The sequence below is a fragment of the Anser anser genome (genome assembly GCF_964211835.1).
Source record: "Anser anser genome assembly, chromosome: 28".
NCBI classification, from domain to species: Eukaryota; Metazoa; Chordata; class Aves; order Anseriformes; family Anatidae; genus Anser; species Anser anser.
This window is the reverse complement of record NC_139749.1, coordinates 2482953-2506064: the sequence shown is the minus strand read 5'-3', so window position 1 is coordinate 2506064 and position 23112 is coordinate 2482953. Positions and strand designations below refer to the sequence as shown.

The following is a 23112-nucleotide window of genomic DNA, read 5'->3' as shown; positions in this document are numbered from 1 at the left end:
GGGAAGCAGTCTTATTAGTGACAAACCCGTGGTGTTACTTTGTTCTCCGCGTTTTCACGGTGCAGCCAGATAAGACTTGTTTTTGTGTTTCTCGAATTTCTGCCGATCCATTAGAAAATAAAAAACCTCAGTGGGCCAAACGCTTTGCCAAGGGATTTGCCCCTGTGGCACCAAACCCGGCCCAGCCGGGCAATGTCCAGGGCTCAAAGCAGCACTGGTGACACTGGGCAGGGGCCCAAAGGGAGCCGGGGCAGCTCTGGAGCATCGCCGCCTCCTTCGCCCACGCCGGTGACGGCTGGGGCGCCGTCCCTTACCCCATCGCAGCCCCGGCGGTGCCCCCCGGGATGCTCTCTGCCCATTAATCATCATTTTATGTCGGCAACACCTTCGTGCTCACAGGAAGCCGTTGGCTGGGCAGAAAGGGGAAGGAAGGCATTGCAAATTCGGCTGCGAGGAGCTGCGGTGGAGGGCTCGGAGGGGCGGAGGGGATGGAGGCGAGCGGAGCCGGCTGGAGGTGGCTCTGCGTCGCCGTGCTCGGCGCTGGGGCCGGTGAGTGGGGCCGGGGGGGCGACACGGGGCCTGGGGGTGCCCCCACCTGCGGGGCTGGGAGGGGAGGAAGAGGAGGAGGAAGAGGAAGAGGGGGCGGCGTGAAGGCCGGGGGTGCAAGGCCGTGATGGCTCCCCAGGGCACTGCGGCCCCTGCGTCAGGGCAGGGTGCTGGCCCTGATATTTTATGGGGAGGGCGGCTCTGGCCTCCTGCTTTATGGCTTGGGTTGAGCACAGGGGGAGGCTTTGAGCACCCCCAGCACCCAGGGCTCTGCTGTGGACCCCAACCTCACCGCGCTGCTGGCTCCGAGCTTCAAGCCCAGCTCTTTGCCAGCGCCGCAGCCGGGATGCTCGCTGCCCCCCCGGCCCCTTGCCCGGCCCTGGCGCCAGTTGGGTGTCCCCGAGCCGTGTCCCCCTTGCGCCACCCCGGCACAGCCACCGCGCTGGCACCGCTGGCGAGCTGCCCAGCCTCCTGCCGGGGGTGCGCGGCCGCGATGCGATGTGCGGGAGGAGCTCAGCCTGCCGGCAGAGCCCGCGAGCACCGGGCCACTGATGCTCACCCAGCCCCAGGGCACCCAGGGATGGAGGGACGAGGATTTGGGGTGGGGAGGGTGTGGGGGGGCATTGCTGCTGCCTCGGCTCCCAGCCGTGGTGCGGGATCCCGGTGGGGCTCGTGCAGCCCCGACGCCACGCGCTGCTTGGTGTGAGGTTTCAGTAGGTCTCACCTTGAGTTCCTAATATTTGGATGTGCGGTGTTGGTGTCGCTGGGGCTGCCCGGCCCTAGCGGGAATTAACGAACCTTGCGCCCAGCACTCGCCCTCAAAGGAGAGGAGCTGTGGGACCAGAACATCACCCAGCACGATGACAACCCAGAGGCTATGGGAGACCCCACCGCGGCCACCAGGGACGTGGATGGGATGCAGACGTGGCCTGTGGCCTCCCCGACCCCGCCTTTGACCAGGGACCCCCCCACCATCACCACACCAACGCAAGCGGGCAGCCTGGGGAACCAAACCCGTGAGTCCCATGGGGAAAGGACGAGATGTGGCTTGGGGCTGTGCCACCAAATGCCCTGGAGGGTCCTGCAGCCCCCTCCCAGTGACCCTGAGACCCTTTTGCTGGCAGCAAGCCCCCACCTCTGGTCTCTCCCCATAGAAAATGGGTCGGGAGTTCCCGTCAAGTACTGGTCCCCTGTGATCTTTGTGCTCCTTGCTCTGCTCGTGCTCTTCTTCACCTACCGGCGGACCAAGGGCGAAGGTGAGCTCCTCGCCGGGGCACCCGTGCTTGGGGCAGCCCCGTGATGGGTTTAGCAGCAAAAGGCGGTGGCAAATCCTCCCAGCCTCAGAGCACCACGAAAAGCAGCAAAGTGCCACCCATCCTGGCATGGCTCGACGGGGCTTCGTGCTGGAGGAGGCTTCTTCTGTTCAGTTTTGCACCTTTTGGACTCCCCTGTGCCAGCTTCAGCCTCTGTTTTGACACAAACCCGAGCTCGTGGCCTCGCAAAGCAAAACCCAAACCTGCTCACTCCTCATCCCAGCAGGAGCTTGCTGTGCTGTTGTTGTTGTTGTTTTATTAATGGGCTTTCAGCCTCTCTAATGTCATGCGTGTGTCTGCCCTGCCCCGCAGGGACGCGGGACCCAGCCACCTCCATCAGCGACTTCTCAGGTGAGCCGCGAGCGGGTTTCTCGTTAGGGCAACGCTCGTTAGAGCAGCCTCTGCCCGCTCCCAGTGCCTTGACTCGGCCCCGCGCGTTGCGTTGCAGATGCGCTTGTCCTAGAGCACGACACCGCCCTGATCCTCCCCGCTGCCCAGGTGAGCCGGGCACGTGGGGGCTGCTCCGACGCCGCTTCCCCCCCCCCCCAGCCCGTGCCTCAGTTTCCCCACCTGCCGCAGCCGTGGCGAGGATGCTCAGCACCTCCTTGTGCTGCTGCTCCTCTCTTGCAGGGGGACAGGAAGGGGGCAGAGAAACCCCAAGCCCAGGAGCTGACCGAGACCACCTTCTGCCAGCCAGACCCCCCCCCAGGACAGCTGCTGCCTTCCCAGGTATTTCCCCCCCCCTCCTGGCAGCTGCCAGCCCAGGGCACAATTCTGGGCACGGTGTGCACCCAAAGCGCTGCGTGGGGAGGGTTTTAGGATGCTCCTGATGTGCCCTGGACCCCCAGGGAGGGTTTGTGCCCCCCCCCCCCCCAGCATCTCCTTTTGCCTCTCCCTGACCTCAGCAGCCCGCTGTCCCTGAGGCCACCGGCGGTGCCCGCTGCTCCGGGGAGCCCGGTGCTGACTGAGGGCTGGCCGGGGGCAGCCGACGGCTTTTGGACAACCTGACGGAGCACGAGGCCACCCCAGGATGACAAATTCTGACAAGACACCCGGCGGGGGGGGGACACGTGGACGCTGGGGGATGAGAGCATCGTGTACCGCCCCGCTCCGCCCGAGGGATGCTCCGGCGCGTCGCCAAATCCCAGCGGGACAGGGACCCGCGTGGGACGGGGCTGGGCGCAGCGTGGCCGCGTGTGCCTTCACTGCCCCCAAAGATAGGGCTCGGGGTGGGGGGGCACGGCCGAGCCAATAAAGCCGGGTTTCACCCCGGAAAGCCTGGATTTTCTCCACCCCACGCAGCCGAGCTGTCAGTTTTTCCTGGCCCTAGGAAGGAGCGGAGGCGGCCGCAGGCCCACGCGGAGGGAAAAGTGGGGGCTGCGGGGACAGGAGGTTTCTTGGCTGATTAATTACTCGCAGGAAGGGGGGGGGGGGGAAAAAAACCACGCAGCTACCGTGCCGGCAGCTCATTTGCTGAGCGCTGGAAGTCATCACGGGGCAAAGGCGGGTTGAGAGAAAAGGGAAGGCGGCAAGGGCTGGAAATAACCATGGGGGCACCCTGTGGGTGGAAGCCGGGGAGGGCAGAGAAGCAAAAAAAAAACCATCGCGGGGAAGCGAGCAGCTCCCGATGGCGTGCAGCTGGACGGATGCTGTCCCCACGGCCGGTGACACTGTGACATCCCCGGGTCCCTGGGTTAACCTGGTCCCTGCCTCGGCTTCTCCTTTTTCTGCTCCCCGTGGTGCCAACGCACAGCCCCACGTAAGGCGCAGGGAGGGAGGCGCGGGGGGGCGATGCTTGGGGAGGCTGAGAGCGGGGGGAGAAGGTGCTAAAGCCAAAGGAAACGCTGACGCCCGGGCCCGGTGAATCAGCGGGGGGCCAGGGGTGTGTGTGGGGGGGCGCAGGTGCCGGCACATCCGCTGCCTCTGTGCTCGGAGCGCGCATCCTGCGAGGGGGGCGAGGTGGGGGCTGCGCCCCGGAGGGTTTGGGAATTTCTCCAGTCGCACCCCAGGGCCTTCGTCGTGCAAACCCCGAATCCCCGGTAGCTCCAAATCTTTGGCCCCATAAAACCCCAGGCACATGGCTCCATAAACCCAAACCTGTGTCCCCCCCAAAACCCTAAGATAAACCCAAACATAAACCCCAAACTGCTGGCCATGTAAACCCCAAATCCTTGGTTCCACAATCCCCAAATCTTCAGTCCCATAAATCCACAGTCCTTAGCCCCATAAAACCCAAACCCTTGGCTCCAGAAACCCCAAAATGAGGGCTCCATAACCCCCAAATCTTTCCTGTTAACCCCAAACCCATGGCTCCAAAAACCTCCAAATCTTTCCTCTATTAACCCCAAACCGAGGGCTCCATAACCCCCCAAAACTTTTCTCTGTTAACCCAAACCCTTGGCTCCGTAAAACCCCTAAAACCCCAAACCCTTGGCTCCGTTAACCCCAAACCTTGCCCCCCCAAACCCCAAACCTTGGCCCCATGAGCCCCGAGCATCCTTTGAGGGCAGGGACCGGTTTCCCCGAGCGCTCTCTGGAGGCCGCCTCCTGCTGCTGCAGGGCACGCATCCGGATCCGGCCCCAACCCCACACCAAGCAGGGCTTGGAGCGGGTGCTGCAAAGCACCGGGGGGGCGGGGGGGGGAAGACAAAGCCAAAAAAAAAAAAAAAATGTCCAACGGGTTTATTTTATTAAAAAAAAAAAAATTAGATCCTCTATGAAAAAAAAAAAAAGACAAAAAACCAACTTCCTAACACTGCCATAATGCTTCGATCCACTGCAAACTGTAAAAACAAGCTTTTTATATATTAAAAAACAATTTTACATTTTACAATTTTCTACACGCATGCACAAGGGCTCGGCTCTGCGGAAAAAAAAAAAAAAAAAAGAACGAAAAAAGGTGAATTCTTCTTAAACTCCAAGTGGAAAATCCCCCCCCCCCCCCAGCCTACAACATCCACTCTCACTCACTGAAGTCTTTTTGCAGTAAAACACCCCCAAACCGGGCTCCCGGCGGCACTAGCCCCCCAAGGGGCTCCGGCACCCGGGGGGGCTCCGGCGCGGCGGTGCTGGTGTAAACGGGACTGGAAGCTGGCGCGGGACAGACGCTGGCACTGCGGGGACCTGGTGGGGCTATAAAGACACAGAAACTCCGGAAAAATGGAGATTTCCTGGGAATTTGGAAAGGCGGTGCCCGCCCCCCACCCCCGCTGCATCCCCCCACAAGCTTGTGCTGGGAGAGCCCTTGAAATCCACTGGGGAGCCTCTCTCTGCTACTGGTATTTACTGGGGAAGCCCCCAGGCCCTCTGGGGTGGGACGTGTGCGTCACAGCGAGGGAATTTGGCAGGTCTCGCCACCGAGCGAGCCCAAACTCAGCTCGGGATGCCGCGGTCACCCCCGTGAGCCCCCCCCTACCCCGCAGCACAAAAGCCAGATGAAAAAAAAAATTAAAAAAATAGTAAAAAAAAACAACAACAAAAAAAAACCCATGAGGTATTTGCAACCTTAACAAAACCAAGGGAAGGCAAAAGCTTCTGCAGGCACGGGGACCCTGCGTGCGCTCGGTGCCCCACGGCGCGGGCAGCGCGGGTCCGAGCGCTGCGGGGTCCCCTCGCTCAGCCCCGCCGGGGGCCACCACGTCCCCATCTCCACCGCAGGGCACAGATTTCAGACCCTGCTGAACCAAGACCCTTTGCAAAGAAGCCACCTGGGGCCAGCACCGGAGCCCAAGGGGTGCTTAGGGCCGTTCTGCAGCAAACTATAGGGTGCTGTGCCCCCCAAATCCCGCAACCCCTCGCCCTCACCGGCCAGCCCGGCACCACGGACGAGGCTGGGATGATTTTTGCCCCGCTCCAGCAGCCAGCACAACTCGGGCTCTCACCACGCTGCAGGAACGGTGCAAAGCCTCCCCGTGCTCGGAGCTGGCAGGGTAGGCTGCGGGGACGCCGATCTCCTCGGGGGCACACGCACCGCCGTCGAAAAGCCGCTTTTTGCCTTAAAACCCCAACTTTCTCTTGCTTTTGTTAAGAGCTGAGTGTGGAAAACGGCGGGGAGGCGAGGACCTGCCCGCGGCCGCATCGCCGCTTCGGGTCCTTCCCCGGAGGCCGGGGAGGGGTTCATAGCAGCCACAGATCGCAGAGGTGTTTGCAAAATACTCCAAAAGTCTCGATTATTAAAAACCAGCCCCGGACGCCGGGCGGTGTTTTAAGGCCAGAGGCAGGACAGTCGCCAGGTAGAAAACGGGAAAGCGCAGGGGGTCCGCCAGACCCGGCCGCGCTGGAAAGACGCTGGTGAAGGAAATTCAAACGGAGGGTTAGCCCTTGAGTTATGGCACCGAGGGACGCCGTCGCCTTCCCGGCCGCGACACCGTCCTGCGCTGGATGCGCCTCCTGGGGGATCGCTACAAGGACCTGGGTTTCGGGGAGCGCGGGGACGAGGAGGAAGGGGCTCGGCTCGCCTGACGGGGACCCGAGCCGGAGGGCGAGCGGTGGCCACAGGTTGGTGGCGGGGCCAGGCGCGGGCACTGCTTCCAGGTGCCTGCCGCAGTCCTGCCCTCCGGCCGCGGCCTCGCTGAGCCTCGGCAGAGGCGGGGAGGACGAGGCGGGGTGGCCCCCCCGGCCCCTCTCCACCCCTCGTCAGCTCACACGGAGGTCTCCGACTGCAGCCTCATGACGAACTTGTGCGACTTGGGGTCCACGAACTCCTCCGAGAGCTTGAAGAACGGGATCTTCTTGGTGCTCACCACCAGGCTGAAGTCCTGGCGCTTCAGCACGAAGACCACCCCGTCCTTCAGGCCGTTCGTCACCGGCTCCTCGCTGACCAGCGTCCACTGCTTGGCCAGCCAGCGGTCCTTGTGGTACTGGATGGTGGGCCCGGCGCTCAGGTACCGCTCCAGGAACGCCTGCAGGAAGGAACGGACGAGTGAACGTCGGCCTTTTTTTTTTTTATTATTATTTTTAAATTTTTTTTTTTTTGCAGCCTCAAGCTGCTCGGCAGGTCCTGCAGGAAAAGCATCCCCGCGCGGCAGGTCCAGCAGCTGGGAACCTGCCCCCATCCATCGCCGCCTGGCACGCCTGCTTCTCCGGCTGCGCCGCACCACAAAAAGCCTCCCCCCACCCCTCGACCTGCCGGGGGGGGCTCTCACGCCGCGGGCAAAGCCCCCCCGAGCCCCCTGCCCTGGCGGCTGGGTCCCGTCCCGTTGCGCCCCCGCGCACCTTGGGCGTCATGTCGTGGGTGATGCAGAACTCGAGGTGCTGCAGGATGCTCTCCATGGTGTGGTAGGGCTGCTGCTTGGTGGTGCGCAGGTACTTCTGCATGGCCCGGGCCATGGAGGCGAAAATGGCCTGGGCCGCCTCCCGCGGGTCCATGATCTCCCGCGGGTTCTTCTGGTCCTCCTCCTGCAGCCGCTTGATGTGGGTGAAGGCCTCTTCCACCGCCACCACGAGCCTGCCGGGAGAAAGACCCTGTGGAGCCTCCTCCTCGGAGCAATTCGAAAGCTTCCGGACGTGGTGCTGAGGCCCTGCTTCGGGTGACCCCGATGGGGCTCAGCTCGGGCCCAAAGGACCCCGCAGTGCCCCCAGCCGCTGCCACTCGGGGTCTCCGTGACTCCACAGCCCACGGGTGCAGCGGGGCAGTCGGGGCAGCAGAACCCGGTCCTGAGGTCCCCCAGAACCCTGGGGGTTGATGGAGCCGTTCGCCACCCCTCCGCCCCACAGCTCCACCCCGTGCCCCATACCCCGAAAGCAATTTTACGGGGACATCACCCAGCACCCTGCGATGTGCTGCTCCAAAAGCAGCTCCAGCTCTTGGAGGTGGCCCCGGGGCTGCTCCCTCCCTCCTGGCACCCCAGGGGGGTCCTGGGATGGTTCCTGGGCTTCCCCAGGGCCCGGTCCCCGCTGGTGGCCCCGTACCTGGCACGGCGTTTCCGCACCCTGCGCTCGTGCTCTGCCTCCTCGTAGTAGTACTCGTTATGGCTGTTGTCGCGCCTGCGGGCAGCCGCGGCGATGACGGCCCGGGACTGCCCCGTGGAGTTGTTCGTGCTGTTTTCTGCAGGGAAAGGGGCAAGCTCAGAGCTGGGGGAGCGGGCACTCCGGGTCGTCCCCCCCCCCACCCCCCCGCCTCCCAGTGCTGCTGGCACGGCCCCGTCCCGCGGCCGCGCTCGACTTGCTCCTGCTTGCAGCAGGGCGTTACTGGTGTGGGCTGGGAACCGGCACCCGACTCGCCCGCGCCGGCCGGGACAAACGCACGCAAATCCAGAGGGACCGGCTCGGCGCCCGGAGCCCGGCCCGGAAAGCTGCCTTCGGAGGGGAAAACACCGGGATGGGAGGAGGGAGAACGAGAGGAGAAGCCAAGGGAACGGGGGGAGCTCACCCTCGCCAAGGGAATAGACTTTAAACCCGGACATTTTCTTGGACAGGACGGATTTTGGCAGGTTGAGGAGGGCAGGATTGTAGACTGGGAAATCGTGGTAATAGTTCTCCAGGATCCAGACGGCCGCTCGCTGGATGCTGCAGGGGCACGGGGCACAAAGAGCAGGTTAGCACCCATCGGGGGCACGCACACGGCCGGGACAGGACGGGGAGGGAGCACAGGGCTCTCACTGCGGGCACGCGCACGGCTCCTCCGGTGCCGGGATGCAGCGGGACGCAGCGTGTGCACACCCGGGTGCAAACGCCCAAGCACAAATACACACGCACGAATGCAGATGCACACACAGAGACACAAAAACACGCGTGCGAGCACACAAACACCTGCATGCAGATGCACACACACACGTGCAAACACACAAAACACACACGGGAACGCACAAGCACCACGACTGCACCGCGGTCCTGCACACACCGGAGCCCGCGCCGACACGGGAGCTCACCCAGACCCACAGGCGCCCCCCCCATCCCTTCCCTGTCCCCGTCCCCCCCTTTTACCTGAGGTGCCCGACGTTGTAGAAGCGGCTGGCCCCGTCGGTGGAGCGCACGGCCTTGAGCGTGAACTGGGGCTGGAGCTGGCGCAGCTCCAGCAGCACCACGGCCAGGTAGTGCACGAAGAGCAGCGCGTCCACCAGCGAGACGGCGTACTGCACGATGCCCTGGTAGTTGCGGTCCCGCGAGTCCAGGATGCGCACGCCGTAGAAGAGCCAGTAGGAGACGACGAGGAGGAAGACGAGCACCATGAGCAGCGCCCGGAAGACGAAGACGCGCGGGAAGAAAGCCTTGGGGCGGCGGAAGAAGAGCGCCCAGCTGCCCAGCAGGAGGATGAGGAGTTTGAAGGCCACCGAGATGAAGAGCCCCTCGCAGGGCGTCCCGCAGGGCTCCAGCTCCTCCCGCCACAGCAGCTGGGGCAGGAGCATGAAGGCGAGGGGCGTGAGGAAGGCGAGCAGCGCCAGCGCCCCGGCCAGCGCGACGCCCAGGTGCCGGGAGCAGTCCAGGTGGGCGCTGTCCTCCATGTCCTTGGTGATGCGCGTAATGTCATCGTGCGAGATGCTGTGCTCCGACGTCCCTGTCACCACCGTGGTGGTCTCGCCCCAGTTGTCGTCCTGGGGAAGGGGAGAGGGTCACGTGGAGGAGGGCCCTGCCACCCCGAGACCCCAACCCAGCCCGGCATCCCCCCCCGGCCCCCAAACCTCCAAGCCCGGCGTGCTGACCGGTGCCATCACCCCCATTTAGCGGCCGGGGTCGGGGGGACGGCGAATCGACCAGGACCCTCTAGGAAATCCCCGTCGCAGGCTCCGCGCCGCGCTCCACCTCTCCGCCCCGCCGCGCACGACGCGGGCGAGAGCGGCTTTGCAAGTGGAAGGCATCCTGTTTCCAGGCAAATCCCCTCATTAGCGGGGCCAGAGCCAACATGCCCGGCCGCCGTCCCAACACACCCTCGCTGCCGCCTCCTCCGCGCCGGCTGCCGCTGCCTGCTCCAGCGCCGGGGCAGGGCGAGATCGCCGGCGATCGGGGCTCGTGGCCGCGTGCCGGCTCGCCATCACTCCGTTTTGGGGTACGCGTCTCTGCTGGGGGGACGGGGCAGTTTCTTAAACCTTAGTCTGTTTTTTTTTTTTGTCTTTTTTTTTTTGCTTTTTTTGTTTGTTTGTTTGTTTTCTGTTTTCAGATGTATTCCCTGCTTGTAAAACCTCTCCATGCAACCTCCAGCTTCACCAGCACGATCCCAGGCAGGCGCCAGGCCCCAGCAGCTCCCCAGCAGCCAGCACAGCCCGTCCCATATAAAAGCAGGACCGGGAGCGGACACAAACCCGCAGCGTGGCCGACCTGGCCCCGTTCGTTTCTTTTTTTCACCAAAGCCACGCAGGTGTGGGAGTGAGTCGTCCCTTTTTGATCCCTTCCCAGTTAAAACGTGGAGTTTCAGCAAAGGGAGGCGGTGACGCCGCCGGCGGCGCTCCCCCGCACCCAGGGTCTGTCCGTCCGTCTGTCCATCCTCGCGTCCTGCTCCCCAGCACCTCGGCGTTCCTGAAGCCGGGGGTTTCCTTGTACGTGACAAAGCCGGGATTTTTCCTCCCGGAATTTCCGCAGGCTGGCAACTTCGCCCCGAACCGGAGCAGAGAAATAACCCCCGAGCCGGGGGCTTGCTGGAGGCAGGAGGAGCGGAGAGGTGCTGGCCGCCCCCGCAGGACCGCTCCGTATTTCCAGTCCGTCTTTCAAGTCCTTTGCTCCGGCCACTGCAGGAGCGCGCGGGCGGCCGCGAGCAGCTCAGGCAGCACCGGCGGCACCGGCTCCGTGCTGGGGGAAGATGAAAGAGCCAGAGGTGCCCGTGTAGGTGGCTGGGAGATGATTAAAGCCAGGGTCTGGGCTCTGCGGTGGCCGGAGGAGCTGGCGCCCAGCCTGGTCCCCCTCGTCGCTGCAGTGCCCTGTCCAGAGCATCTCTGATCCCGGGGGGGGGGTTGGATTTTGCTGCAATGATTTGGGCTCCAGGAACCCTCCCGCGGGCTGCAGGTCCCGCACCGGCAGCAGAGAGCTCGACCGGCTGCACAAACCCGCTCATCCGTTTGATCCTCCCAGGGACGGGGCTGGGGTTATTAAACCTTGGCAGGGCCGAGCCGGCGTCGCCCTGCAGGCGCTGAGCGAGGAGCAGGAGCGGATCCGGAGGGAGCAGATCCCGAGGGAGCCGATCCCAAAGGCGTTTTCCACCCTGGGCAGCCGGCAGGGAGCTGCGGGCACCCCGTGCCCACCCCAGCTGCATGCCCACACCGCGACAGCCCCGTCGTCCCCTTCCGTCTGGCCCCCCGCCCTCGCCGCGGGCACACCGAGGCAGCGCCCCGAGGTGCTGTCAGCCCGCCCAGGGCCAGCCCGACCGGCTCCACCGCTCCCCGGGGGCGGGCAAGGCACGCCGGGACCCCCCCCCCCGCAGCTCCCACCCTCGGCAGCGCCCGCCGGGGCTCTTGGAGCCGTCCCCTTCCCCAATTCCCAGCCCCGACGTGGGCTGGGCCCGCGCCGCCGAGGTTGGCTCCGGATTTGGGGCTGCTCTAAGTGCAGGGCCGGCTCCTGCCCCCTTTCTGGAGCAGGGATGGAGGCGATGCAAAGCCCGGCAGGCCCCACGGCAGCCCCCTGCCCATCCTCACCCTCTCGTCCCCCCGCGTCGACTCGTTGTCCAGCAAGGGCTCGCCCGGCGCTTGGATGGTCACCGACTTGTCCCCGCGGCTCCCGTCCCGGCTCTTGGAGCGGTGCCGGTCCCGCCGGTCCCTGGGGGGCAGAGAGGGGAGCAGGGTGGGTGCGCGCCCACGGTGGGGACAGGGGACCCCCGGGGACACGCCAGCCCTTCTCACCTGTGCTTGCGGGAGCTGCGGGAGTGCCCGGATTTGTAGGAGTAGCCCGAGTACTGCGACTCATTGTCCATGGTGTCGGCGCGCCGGGGCTTGTGCCGCTCCACGCCGAGGGGCTTGGGTCTCCCCGGCCCCGGGATGGCCGCCAAGGCCTCCTTCAGAGGGGGCTTCTTCAGGCCGAGGGGCACCTTCAGGAAGTCGACCGTCACCTTGAGGGACTCTATTTTGAACACTGGGCTGGGCTCGTCTCAGGAGAAATCGGTGCGCCCGCCTGCGGAGGGGACGGGGAAGGGTCGGTGGCACCGCCGCGGCCCCCAGAGCCGTGCCCGGGGACCCCAGGGTGTCCCCGCCGCCACCACCAGGACGCCACCACCGCCCGCCCCGTCCCTGCGGATCCAGGTTTAAAGCGGCGACAGGACTTCAGCGGGGAAAGGATGAAGGAATTTGGGTCGTTTTGGGGCATTTTCTATTTTAAACCCAAGTTGGGTCCAGGGCCACCTCCTTTCCCTTTATTAGCGATTAGCTTCTAACTGCGCTGTTTCGGGTGATTTGCCCTTTAATGAACATCGCCATCGTTATTTTAATTGCCAGGAGAGTGCCTGGGGTGGGGGCCAAACTTAAAACCCAAAAAAACCAACAACAACAACAAAAAAAAAGAATGAATAACTTGGCGCAGGCAAGCTTGCAGGCCCGGCTCGCAGTCTGGGGCTCTGCCCGAACAAGTTTCCCGGCACGGATTCGGCATCTCACACCCGGATCAATGCGGGCCCCGCAGCCCCCGTGGGCACGGCGGGGCTGGGAGGGGGGGGCGGCTTCGAGGACGGGGTCAGGAGCCCCCAGGACGAGCCCGCAGCCCGGTCCAGCGGCGCCCAACGTCTCCCTGCGCGCCGCTGCTGCGTAAATCCGCCCGGACGCGCGCCTTACGCCCACCCGCGCTTGCTTATAGGGCCGCGTCTCCGCTGCATTGGGAAAATGACGGGGGCTTTATGGCTGCGTTACACCCCCAGCCCATCGGCAGCACGGGAGCTGCTCGCAGCCCCCCCCCGGAGCATTTCCACCAGGAAGGGACCTGGACCGAGACGGCGGCCACCGCGGTGTCCCCCCGAACGGTGACACCCCTGCGGGGGCATCCCAAACCCCACTGAGGGGGGTCGCAGCCCCCTGTCAGCACCCAGATGATGTCTGGGGGGTGGGGTGGGGGGGGTGTAAGGGACCCCCAGCACCCCGAGTGAGCACCCGGCCACCCCGGTGCGTGCCGGGGGGGGGGGGGGTGCCGGCGGTGGGGGCCGAGCCGGCTGCGTTCGGGGTGGGCGCGTTACCAGGGCAATGCCATTTTGCCCAAATAAAACCCAAATGTCTTCTGGCCTCTTTTCCGAGGCCTCGGGGGGGGGAGTCGAGGAGGGGAAAAAGAAGCGAGGCTGGGGACGGGGGGGGGGGACGGACGGACAAGGGGGGGGACACCCTTTTGTCCCAGATGCTGGATGCTCGCACGTTTATCACTATGGAGACAAAAGCCCCCCCACGCCGGTTGTCTAGGAGATGGCAACGGGGGCCCGGAGCTCGTCCCGGCGTCCCCAGCGAGCGATGGGGGAAGGGGCAGGGAGAAAGGGACCCCCCCCGGCCCCCCTGCCAGCACCCCCCCCCCACACCCCCCCCCCCTTCTTCTGGGCTTTGTTGGGAGGCCGGCATCGGGTTTCTGGCAGGAACAATGCGAGGGCCGGCGCAGGGGGGTCACGGCTGGGCTTTCCCCCCCCCCCCCGACCCTATTCATTAGCGCCATGACGAAGGGGCCTTGCCACCGCTGGCTGTTCCCGCCCGAGGGGACAGCTGGGTCCCCGCGGGGCGGTGGGGGACAGCTCGGGGACTCACCGGAGGGGCGCTGGGGCTGGAGACGGGCACTGTCCCCCCCGCGGGCGGTCACCGGGGCGCTCGGGGCATCCTCAGCGGGCGGCGGGGACGGCATCCAGCTGGCGGCCGCCGCGGCATGGGGGCCGCTCACGGGTCGGGCGTCCGCGCCGGGGCTCCGAGCTGGGGGGGGGGAAAAAGGGAAAGGGGATGAGCAGAGAAGCGTCTCCGTCCCTGGCAGCGGCCGGCAGGAGCGGTGTCCCCTCCCCTGCGGGCGCGTCGCCCCCAGATTGTCACGCCAAAGAGGACCACGAGCGTCCTGCGCCCCAGCACGTGTCCACCACGAGCCGGTGTCCTTGTCCCCACACGTCACTGCCCAGCCACCAGCGAGGGACGGGGCTCACCGAGGGTGTCGCCGGTTACGAGAGCCCCGGCAGAGCCGTGGTGGCATTAGGCAGCTCTGGTGGCATCGCGCTGCAGAACGCCCCCCGGGGCGGAGGGAACGGCGCGGCCCCCGCGCCCTCTGCGCCCCCAGCCCCACGCTCCGGCATCACGCAGCCGGCTGCCACCTCCCTGCTGCCCCTCGCCGTGACCCTACAGAAGGGGCAAAGCCCCCCCTCCGGCATCCCCTCGGGGTCCTGGCCCCATCCAGACCCAGTCCCTCAAAACTCAGCCAAAATCAGGAGGGGGTTTCGGCGCGTCCCCGCCACCCGAGGGACCGCAGCCCTCCAGCAGCCCCGCGGGTTCAACGCTGCCCAAACACCCCACGCAGGACCATCCCTCAGCGAACCAGGACAAAATCCAGGCAGGCGTTTCTAACGGGAGCGAGCAATTAGCCACGGGAACGGCTCAGGCCCTTCGATCACAAGCAGCGGTTACGGGCTCCCCGCGGAGCTCCTCTTCCTCCCGCCCCAAGCACCGGCTTCCCCAGAGGCGCAGCGCCGAGCCCGGCACCCCCAGCGCCTCCGCGGCCCCCGGCCAGCCCGAGCACCCCGGGGGCTCTTCCAGCTTTCCCTGGCGCCTCGCGATGTCCCCGGAGAAGGCGGAGGCAGCTGCCGCGGTGCCCAGCTCCAAGTACAAAGCAGCGCGGCGTTTCTCACGGCAGCTGGAGGAGCGAGGGGCTTGGCCGCTCCGGCGGGGAAGAAAGGGATTTTTTTTTTTTTTTTTTTATTGTCGGTGGTGTTCAAAAAGAAGAGTTTGCCTGGCAGAGCGAGGAGCCGGTTCGGCAGCACGGGGGCTCAGGTGGAGCTGGAAATGGTTGCCTCGTCTGCGGGAGGAGAAGCGGCTTCGCCTTACCCAGCCTCTGCGAGCCAGCAGAGCAACCGCCGAGGGCTGGGAGCAGAAGCCAGACACAGGCAAATGAGGAGGAAAACTCAGTTTTTTAATAGCGAGGTGATTAACCATTAGAACAAACTCCCCAGGGGAGGAGAGGATTTGCCATCTCTTGACATCTTCAAGTCCAGACTGGATGGCTTCTCGGGATGCTGCTGAAGCACATCTCGGGCTTCAAAGCAGAGAGAGCTCGGCTGGGGCTCCGGGGCGCACGTCCTGCGGGCGGTCAGAAAGAAGCTGCCGCCACCTCCCCTGCCTTTGAGTCCACGAATCTCAAACCTCAACTATCGCTTGCCTCCAAATGCCCCAAAAAAGACCCAAGTGCTCCTCCACGAGAAACCTTTCTCGCTTTAAACAGCTCCAGGGAGGAGCCCGAGAGGCAAACCCACTCCTCCCCTTCCAGCCAGGCAGCTCAAAACCACACGCCGGGGCACCGACCTTCTCCCCATCCACTCCATCCCCGAGACCACGAGCTTCCAAGAGCCAGAGAGGACATTTGCTGGCAGCAGGCAGCTCTTCCCGAGGGACGCAGCCCGGCGGCACCACTCCCCTCGTCCCTGCCAAGGAGGATTTGAACCAGCCCAGGGCTGCTTTGCCCTGGGGCAGGTTGGAGGGTGCCCACCGAGACCCAGAACCCAAACCCCATGGGGTCACCGGGACCGGCCCGGCCAGCTACTGAACTGCTCCGCCTGGTTGCTAAATGCCCGTACGGCCGTGCCTTTACACCACCGCGTGCCTTTACACCACCACCGCGCCGAGGTGGTGCTCTTTACACCGCTGGTGTAAAGCATCTGCAAATCCAGATCGATCACCGAGATAGCGGCGCGAGATGACGATGCTCTCATGTGGTTCCAGAAGGGGTGTGAACGCAACCCTCTGCATGCCGACGAGAGCTGGCTTCCCACCGGCGAAGCCAAGCAGGAATAGCGGCAGGGAATACCGGCACATCGAGGCGAGCATTTTCCTCCCAGGCCTGGGGAACGGTTGGGAAACTGAGTCAGGCGGTGGGCAGCGTCGTGCTGGGCACCGTGGGGAGGACGCCGGGGTCCTGGATCCTGGCACACGGCTCCAACGCTGTTCATGCTCTCAAGGGGCCCCGAGGGCTGGCAGCACACCTCTGCCCGCCACAGAGATGGGGAAACCGAGGCACACCGCAAGCTGGTGTCTGTAAACGCTTAAGGACAGGCAGAAAGCCTAACGTGAGCCTCAGCTCTGCTTCACACCGTGACTTTTGGGCCGTCGGAGCTGACACCAGGGAGCTCGATCCAGGGAGCAGCGCAGCGAGCATCCCTCCGCGGAGGAGCCGGGGGGCACAGACTGTCCAGCCCCCATCACACCTCCAAAACCAGCCCCAGCTCTGCCACAGCCTGGGATCGGAGGCAGCTCCCGGCCCTGGTGCTGGGGTCTGCCGAGCCCAGCGCCCCGCGCGTCTGCTCGCTTGGCTGCACAAACACGCCTTGCTGGCTCCGCACAATGGACGCCGTCCCCGGCCAGCCACCGCCTCGGTCCCCTGCCGGGCCAGCCGCCACCGTCCCGGCGGAGCCCCAAGGCCATCGGGGAAGCGGGAGGTGATGGGGACAGGGAGGGGACGGAGCGGTGGCTGTGGCTCCCCCACGCACCAAATGCCGTGGTTGCATCCACAGGGACGGAGGAGGCTGCCGGCACCGCGGCGCTGGGTGTCCGCGGGTGATGCGCAAGGTGCAGGAAGCTTTGTGGGTGCCGTCTGAAGTCCTCTGCGTGGAAAGGGGAGAAGGGCTCCAGCCTTCCCCAGGCAGGAGCTGGGGGACCGGTCGGCGAAGCATTCCCCCTGCTACAGCACAGCCACGTCTAGCCAAGCCTGCCGAGGGGCTGGGGGGAATTCGCCCGGCTCCCTTCGTCTGCACGCTCCCTCCAGAAACGCAAATTCAAACCCTCTTCTCCCCGAGCCCTCTGGGCCACATCCAGCCTGGCACCTCCTCGCTGAGCTGCGTCCACGCCGCGTCTCTCCTGCTGCCTCTGGGGAGTCTCGTGCCGGGGAAGAAGCCAGGGGCTGCTCGGCTCCGTCGGATGCTGAAGTCCCCCGAGATGGGCTTGCAGGAGCAGCCCCAGTCCTCCTCATGCGCTTTGGAGATGTTTCAGCTGGTCCAGCCCCAGCCCCACAAGGCTCTGGAGATGCCACCACCACGCTCCCAAGGAGGAATCTGCAAACTTCCACGCTGGAAGAGGTCCCCGGTCCGTCGGCACAAGCAGGCGCTTCAGAGGGACGCGCAAAAGGCCCATGGGAAGCCCGAGCAGCTTAATCCAATTCCCCCATGGGGTCCCATTCTGATCTCAAATTGCTCAGCGTCAGCTTGGATGCAGAACGTTTAATATCCCTTCCCAACTGTCAGCTTTAATTACGGTCACACGGGATTGTTACAATATCCACAGGAACGTCCGAGCGCCCGGGGATTCCCACTGCGCAGCTCCGGGACAAAGCCCAGCCTCTCCCCGGCACCGGGTCTGCTTCACGGGGTGAAGGCGGTGGTGGCCGTGCCGGGATGCACAGGTAAAAATGGCTGCAGCAGGTCCAGAACCAGAGGGAGAAAATGTACCAAACCCAGGGGATTTGCATGAGAAGGGCTGGCTGCAAAGAGAAAGCCATTTGCATTGCAAAACGCCGCAGCACCAAGGGAGCCTAACTGCGGTGGCGCCGCGCGTACCCCACGGCCCCTCAGCTGCTCCTGCTCTGCCCTCCTGGGCTCAGATCCCCACGCGGGGGGCTCAGCCCTGCACCCACGGCCTCGCAGCAGCTCCCCCGGCGGTGCCTCCCGCGGGGACGCGGGCGCGGGGCGACAACCCCGCGGCCACCCCAAGGTCCTGGCGCGCAGGAGGACTCGAATGCCGCGGTCCCGGGCTCCTTCGCTGGTGGGCGCGGGGTCCGAGCGGGGCTGCAGGGTGCTCGGGCGGGGTGAGAGCTCTCCCACAGCACGCGTGGTTCGGGACGGCACTTTCACTTCAGCGGCCTCTCCGACAGCGCCGCGGGAAGCCCTGTCCCCCAGCGTGCTGCAGCGATGTCCTGAAGGACCAGCCCCGACCCAAAGTGACGCTGGCCGTGTAAACAACCCCACTTGTGGATGTTTTCCAGCTCTGCTTAATCCGCTCGAGTGCCTGGCGCTAAATCCCGCAAGGCTGTGGCGGGCAGACGGTGTGGTCCGTGCCTCGGAGCCCCGAGAAACAGAGCAGAGACGGGGGCTGTCCGGGGCCGGGCACGTCGGCAGCTGGCCCTGCGGGGACTTCGGCGCCGTGCCGTCACCCCGTGCCCGTTGGCGGGCCACGACGCCACGGCTCCGACCCCGGTGCTTGCAGGAGCACGGGGGCAGCCAGGCAAGGACGGCGGTGCCCTCGCCGCACGCTTCTCCCAGGCCCTCTGCCCAGCATCCTGGCCGGACAATAAAGCCATAAAGCATCTGCCAGCCACGCCGGCCCTCGGGAAGCAGACCTGAAATCTCAGATTAGCTCAGCCCAAAGACCTGGGGCTGCTTCAGCCGTGTCTGAAGCCGGGGAGATGGGCTCCCTGCCTTCCCCCATGTCCCCTCCGGCCCCATTGTCTGCGATCTGATCCAAACAAGAAACATTTTACCATTCAAACGGCTGAAGCCAGCCTGGAAGAGCCGACAAACACCAGGCAAATCGCGCCAGAAGCCCCCCTCCTCCGGGTCACCCTTTCCAGCAGGGAATGCCCCGGGACGGAGCAGCTTTCCTCCAGCATGGCCAGCACCGGGTCCCTGCTCAGCATCCAAATGCTGGCGCACGCTGCCAGCCGCGGAGAAGCATTCCTGGAGCACGCCACATCCCAGGAAAGTTCCTGGGAGCCCCGCTGTGCGCCTAATGGGAACCTGCGGCTGCCCCCAAGGCCCCAGGTCCCTGTAGGAACGATGAGTGCTGTTAAAGGAGCAGTGGGAATGGCAGCCGGCTGCGCCCGTCCGTGGGGCTGTGCCACCCCGTTAGCTCCTCGCACCCTCTGCCCCGTGGGACAGGGTGCCCGGGGGCGAGCAGGAGGCTCCAGCACCCCACATCACGGCGTGGGGCTCAGCACAGGCAGCCCTGGCTGCCGAATGTCCCCCACTGCCAGCATGAGACCCCACCTTCCCCCTCTCCTGGCTGCCCCGAGGTGGCCAAATTCCCCAGGAACCCACGGCAGAAACGGGACCAGCAGCACAAAGCACCCCAAGCTGCGGGAAGGGACCCCCTCCGGACTCTGCAAGGAACCGAACCGACCCCAAATCCTAGGCCTGACGTTCTGGGAAGCGCTCGCTGGTCGGGCAGAGCCCTCGCGGGGCCGATGGCTGGATCCGTGCCTCTGCCTCGCTCCGGAGGAGAGCAGCAAGGCCAAACCCCCCCGTGGCGACGGGCACCCCCGGGTCTACCAACCGGGCTCGGAGCTACCCCTGCCTCCGACGGAGTCATCTGCTAATTAAATCATCTGCTCGGGTCCCGCGCTCGCCCCCAGCACAAAGGCAGCCCAAATCCCCAGGAGAAGCCCGGAGATCGCATCTGACTCAGGCTGCCTCCGAGCCCGGCTCAGCCCCAGCACGATCCCGAATTGCTGTGATTAAGCAAGAGCCGTCCCCAGAGGCTCCGTGCAGATAATATTTAATTCTTCTCTCCTTCTTTTTTTTTTTAAAACCTCCGCCTCACTTATTATACCGTGGCCCGCAGCGGGAGGGGGGGGGGGGGGAACAGGCTCTACTCCCTCTCGCAAGGGAAATGAAGCCTCTCGCCCCAGCCGGGGCAGCAGGGCCGGTGTCTGCGCCCGCCGATCGCAGGGAACTCCCAGGCGGCTCAGGGCGCTGCGCCAGGGCCAGGACCAAGATAAACCGGATCAGGATCCGGCCGGGTCTCTGCCGGGAGCAGGTGAGCGTGGCGGCGGGGAGCGGCTCAGCACCTTTCTGCTCCCCGCCGCGCACCCGGCACCGCGGGAGGGGGCCGAGCCCTCGCCCACCTCCCCGGCACCCTTCTGCTCCCCGGGCAGGGGTGCCAGGGGAGGGGGGTGCGGGGGTGCCGGCTGCTTTTGCTGCCCACCAAGGGGCTCCGAGCCCCGCGATGCGGCCCCCCGGTGCTGGGGAGCGGGGGGCAGCGGGGGCACGCAGCTGGGGGGGGGGGGGGTCCGGGGCGAAGCGAGCGAGCAGCAGCGGGGCTGGGGGGGGGTGGTGGGGTGGTGGCTGCCGCTGCTCCCCCCCCGCCCGTGGGCTCCCAGCAGCCGCCCGCCCCTGGCCCCCCGCTCGCCCCCCACTCGCCCCCCGCTCGCCCCCACTCGCCCAGCAGCGCCTTCCCCCGCCCGGCCGCGGCCCCAGGAAAGTCCCCGGCTTCCCAGGCCCTCGGGCAGGCCCGGCCCCAAGGCGGCTCCCCCCTCCCCGTTCCCCCCCCCCTTCCCAAGCCCGGGACCCCCCCCGGACCCCCCCCCACTCACCATTTGGGCACCTTTGTGCGCGCCCCCCCCCCCCCCGCGCCCAGCGCCACGAAAATCCCGGGGCTGCTGCGGCGGCGGCGGCGGCCGAGGAGGAGGAGGAGGAGGAAGAGGAGGAGGAGGAGGAGGAGGAGGAGGCGGAGGAAGCCCCGGCTCCCAGCGGAGCGGCCCCCAAGGCCCCGCCGCTCCCCGGGCCCCCCCCCGGCCGCTGTTCCCGGCCCCCCCCCGCCCTCCCATTGTCTCCCATCCGCGCTCCCGGCGCCCCTCCGGGGCTTGGGGACCCCATTGTCCGCCCCATTGTGTCCCCCCCCCTCCCCGGCATCGCTTGCTGCGGGGATGGGGAGGGCGGGGGGGGGTCCTGGTGCTGCCCCCCCCACCCCCCCAGCTGGGGGTTTTGGGGTGCAGGTCGCCATCGGGCCCCTGGAGCCCACCAGGAGCTTGTGCCGGGGGTGTGCGTGTCGCCAAGGGTCCCCCCCTTTTAGGGTGGGACCAACCCGGGGGAGGTTCAGGTTGGAAATTTGGGGAAATTGCTTCTCAGGAAGGGGGGGTCAGGCATTGGGACGGGTTGCCCAGGGAGGTGGTGGCATTGCCGTCCCTGGGGGGGGTTACGGAGAGGTTGGACGCGGTGCTTGGGGACGTGGGTTAGGGTGTGATACTATTTAGTGGGGTGTTATTTAGTGGGTAGGGGGACGGCTGGACCAGATGAGCTTGGAGCTCTTTTCCGACCCTAATGAATTTAGGATTCCCCCAGGGAGAGGTGACCCTGCAAGGGCACCGGCCCATCGGGGCCGCACTCCTGCTCCCACCCTTTGTGCCAGGCCTGGGCGCTTTGGGGTGAGGACGTGCGTGTGAACAAACGTCTCCCCCCCGTCCTTGAACATGTCCCCCCCCCGTGAAAGCCGGGTCTGTCACCCACCTCCAGCACGGTCCCCGGGATGCCTGGGTCTGGCCGTGCCCGTCGCAGCTGGGGCATCCCAGCCACGGGTCGTGGTGTCGGGGGGGGGCAGCCCTAAGCTGGGGGGGAGCACCTGGGAGCCCCCCAGCCCCGTTCCCGGCAGCCCCAGGGATGAGGGGTGCACACGGATGGATGCAGGGGGGGGACACCAAGAGGGACGAAGGGGGACAGAGGAAGGGGTAGGGCAGGGTGGCACACACCCGCAGACCGCACGTTTCGGGAGAGGGAACCTGGGGGGACCAACAGGGATGGAGCCAGGCCCCGTGGGAGCCCCTGCAGCGCTGGGGGGCGGGGGGGGGGGGACAGCAGGGACAGAGCCGAGCCCTACAGGAGCCCCAATGCCAGGAGCGGGGGTCCCCACTGGGGCAACTGGGGACAAGCATTCAGGAGCAGCCCCCCCCCCCCCCAAATTCTCAAGGGCTGTGCTCCCACCGCCTCTTTGCACCCCAGGGTGCTGGGGGGGGAGGGGGGCAGCCCCTCCCCACGGTCAGCAGGGGACACCCACGCGGTGCCCCCTGCGCACCCCGTCCCGTGGCCGGGCTCTGCCCCCCCCAACGTCCCCAGGCCGGGGGGGGGCACCCCCATAGCGGGTGCCGGGGGGGGGGCGGGGGGGGGCGCTGTGCGCGGAACAGCGCCGGGCGCTTTTCTCTCAATGAGCGGGGCTGGGAAAAGGCCGGCCCCGCCCCCCCCCGAGCTGACCAATGGCGTGCCGAGCTCCCCTCCCGCCGCCTCCCCATTGGTGGGATTTAAATGGCTTGTTTGCGGGCGGGGGAGGCTCCGTAGCCTCCGCCCGATTCGGCCTCGGTGCCCCGTAGCACCCCGGGATCTGCCCCCAGCCCCACAGGGTTCCCCCCCAGCATCCTCCCCACGATTCTCCCCGACCCCCCCAGGGTCCCCCCAAGTCCCTCCCCAAGTAGAGGCGCGGGCAGGCGGAGGCCGGCGGCAGCCTCCCCGCTGCTCTCGGGGGCTCGAGGCCTCGCCTCCCCAGCCGTGGGGCAAAGGAGGCAGCCGAGGCTGTTGGGTTGAGCTGGGGGCCCCCCACCTCCCCCCGGGCCCGCACGGCTCCTTTCCTCCTTTCTGGCTCTGGTGGAGGCTGAGCGGGGCCCCCCTGAGCTTTTCCTGCCTGCCGGCTGGGCCGGATCCTGCAGGAGCTCAGCCTCAGCCTCAGCCTTGGCCCCTGGGGCTGCTGCGGGTGGCTCTCGGCCTCCACCCGCGAAATGGCGAGGCGATGCTGTGCCGGAGGCAGATCCCAGCCCGTGCTGCTCCCCTGGCTCCAGGCCCGGAGCTGGGGGGGTCGCTGCCCCCCCGTTTTCACGCGGTGAAACAGGCCCCGCGAGCCTCTGAGGCTGGCCTCAAGGTGCAGCCCTGGGGGGTGCAGGAACCCCGGCTGGGTTCGGGCCCTCGTGGCCCCGCGGGGCTTTGGGGATCGCTGCTGGGTGGGGGCCCCTCTGCTCCCCCCTTCCCCCTGCAGCCAGCTGCCCCGGGGCTGTCCTCTCGCTCCAGCTCCGGCTCCAGGAGTGATTAATGGGCCCTGGGAGCTCATTCCTGGCCAGCTGGGGCTGCCGGAGCCTCCCCGCCATCTGGGAAGGGCCGCATTGTTCCACCTTGTGATTTACAGGGACGGTCCCCTCCCTCCCTCCGCACCCTGCTCAGGGCAGCAGGCGAAAAGCCCCGACCTGCAAAGCACCGCGAGGGGCACCGGGGCTCAGCAGCACGGGGGTGCTGGGCACCGTGCTCCCATCTCCCAGCGACAAAAGCTTCCCCAGCACCAGCTCCGTGTTGCCTTGACCCCAAAATCCTCTTGCGAAGGACCCTTGCTGCCCCTTCCAGCCCCGGCAGGTCTGACCCCGAGGCGTTCCCCGGGCGGCACGGCTGGGTTTGTTGCTCCACCACCGGGACGGGGCGAAGGCTCCAGCCAGATAGCTCAGGAGA

The 23112-nt window shown here is 66.3% G+C and overlaps 2 protein-coding genes across 5 annotated transcripts; one reads left to right on the top strand and one right to left on the bottom strand.

Annotated features, from left to right (window-relative positions):
* LOC310887283 (uncharacterized protein) lies at window positions 1-3288 on the top strand. Of its 3 annotated transcripts, none has more exons than XM_083813053.1 (7): window positions 1-549; window positions 1356-1562; window positions 1701-1802; window positions 2172-2210; window positions 2308-2357; window positions 2490-2588; window positions 2768-3288. In XM_083813053.1, exons 1-7 carry the CDS (start codon window positions 489-491, stop codon window positions 2825-2827), a joined length of 618 nt encoding a protein of 205 aa, XP_083669179.1. In that variant the 5' UTR covers window positions 1-488; the 3' UTR covers window positions 2828-3288. The 3 variants fall into 3 exon arrangements, with proteins under 3 accessions (XP_083669179.1, XP_083669180.1, XP_083669178.1); XM_083813052.1 differs by having other exon boundaries at window positions 3-549; window positions 2765-3288; XM_083813054.1 differs by lacking the exon at window positions 1701-1802 and having other exon boundaries at window positions 2765-3288.
* A 1256-nt stretch (window positions 3289-4544) lies between these two features.
* On the bottom strand, window positions 4545-20346 carry VANGL2 (VANGL planar cell polarity protein 2). 2 transcript variants are annotated; one of them, XM_083813050.1, is made up of 9 exons: window positions 20229-20346; window positions 13490-13648; window positions 11624-11891; window positions 11420-11540; window positions 8784-9391; window positions 8230-8366; window positions 7770-7905; window positions 7074-7305; window positions 4545-6760 (listed from the first exon to the last, which is right to left on the bottom strand). In XM_083813050.1, the coding sequence occupies exons 3-9, from the start codon at window positions 11692-11694 to the stop codon at window positions 6500-6502; spliced, it is 1566 nt and encodes a 521-aa protein (XP_083669176.1). In that variant the 5' UTR covers window positions 11695-11891; window positions 13490-13648; window positions 20229-20346; the 3' UTR covers window positions 4545-6499. The 2 variants fall into 2 exon arrangements, with proteins under 2 accessions (XP_083669176.1, XP_083669177.1); XM_083813051.1 differs by lacking the exons at window positions 11420-11540; window positions 11624-11891; window positions 13490-13648; window positions 20229-20346 and adding an exon at window positions 9479-11408.
* Between the last annotated feature and the right edge of the window lie 2766 nt (window positions 20347-23112).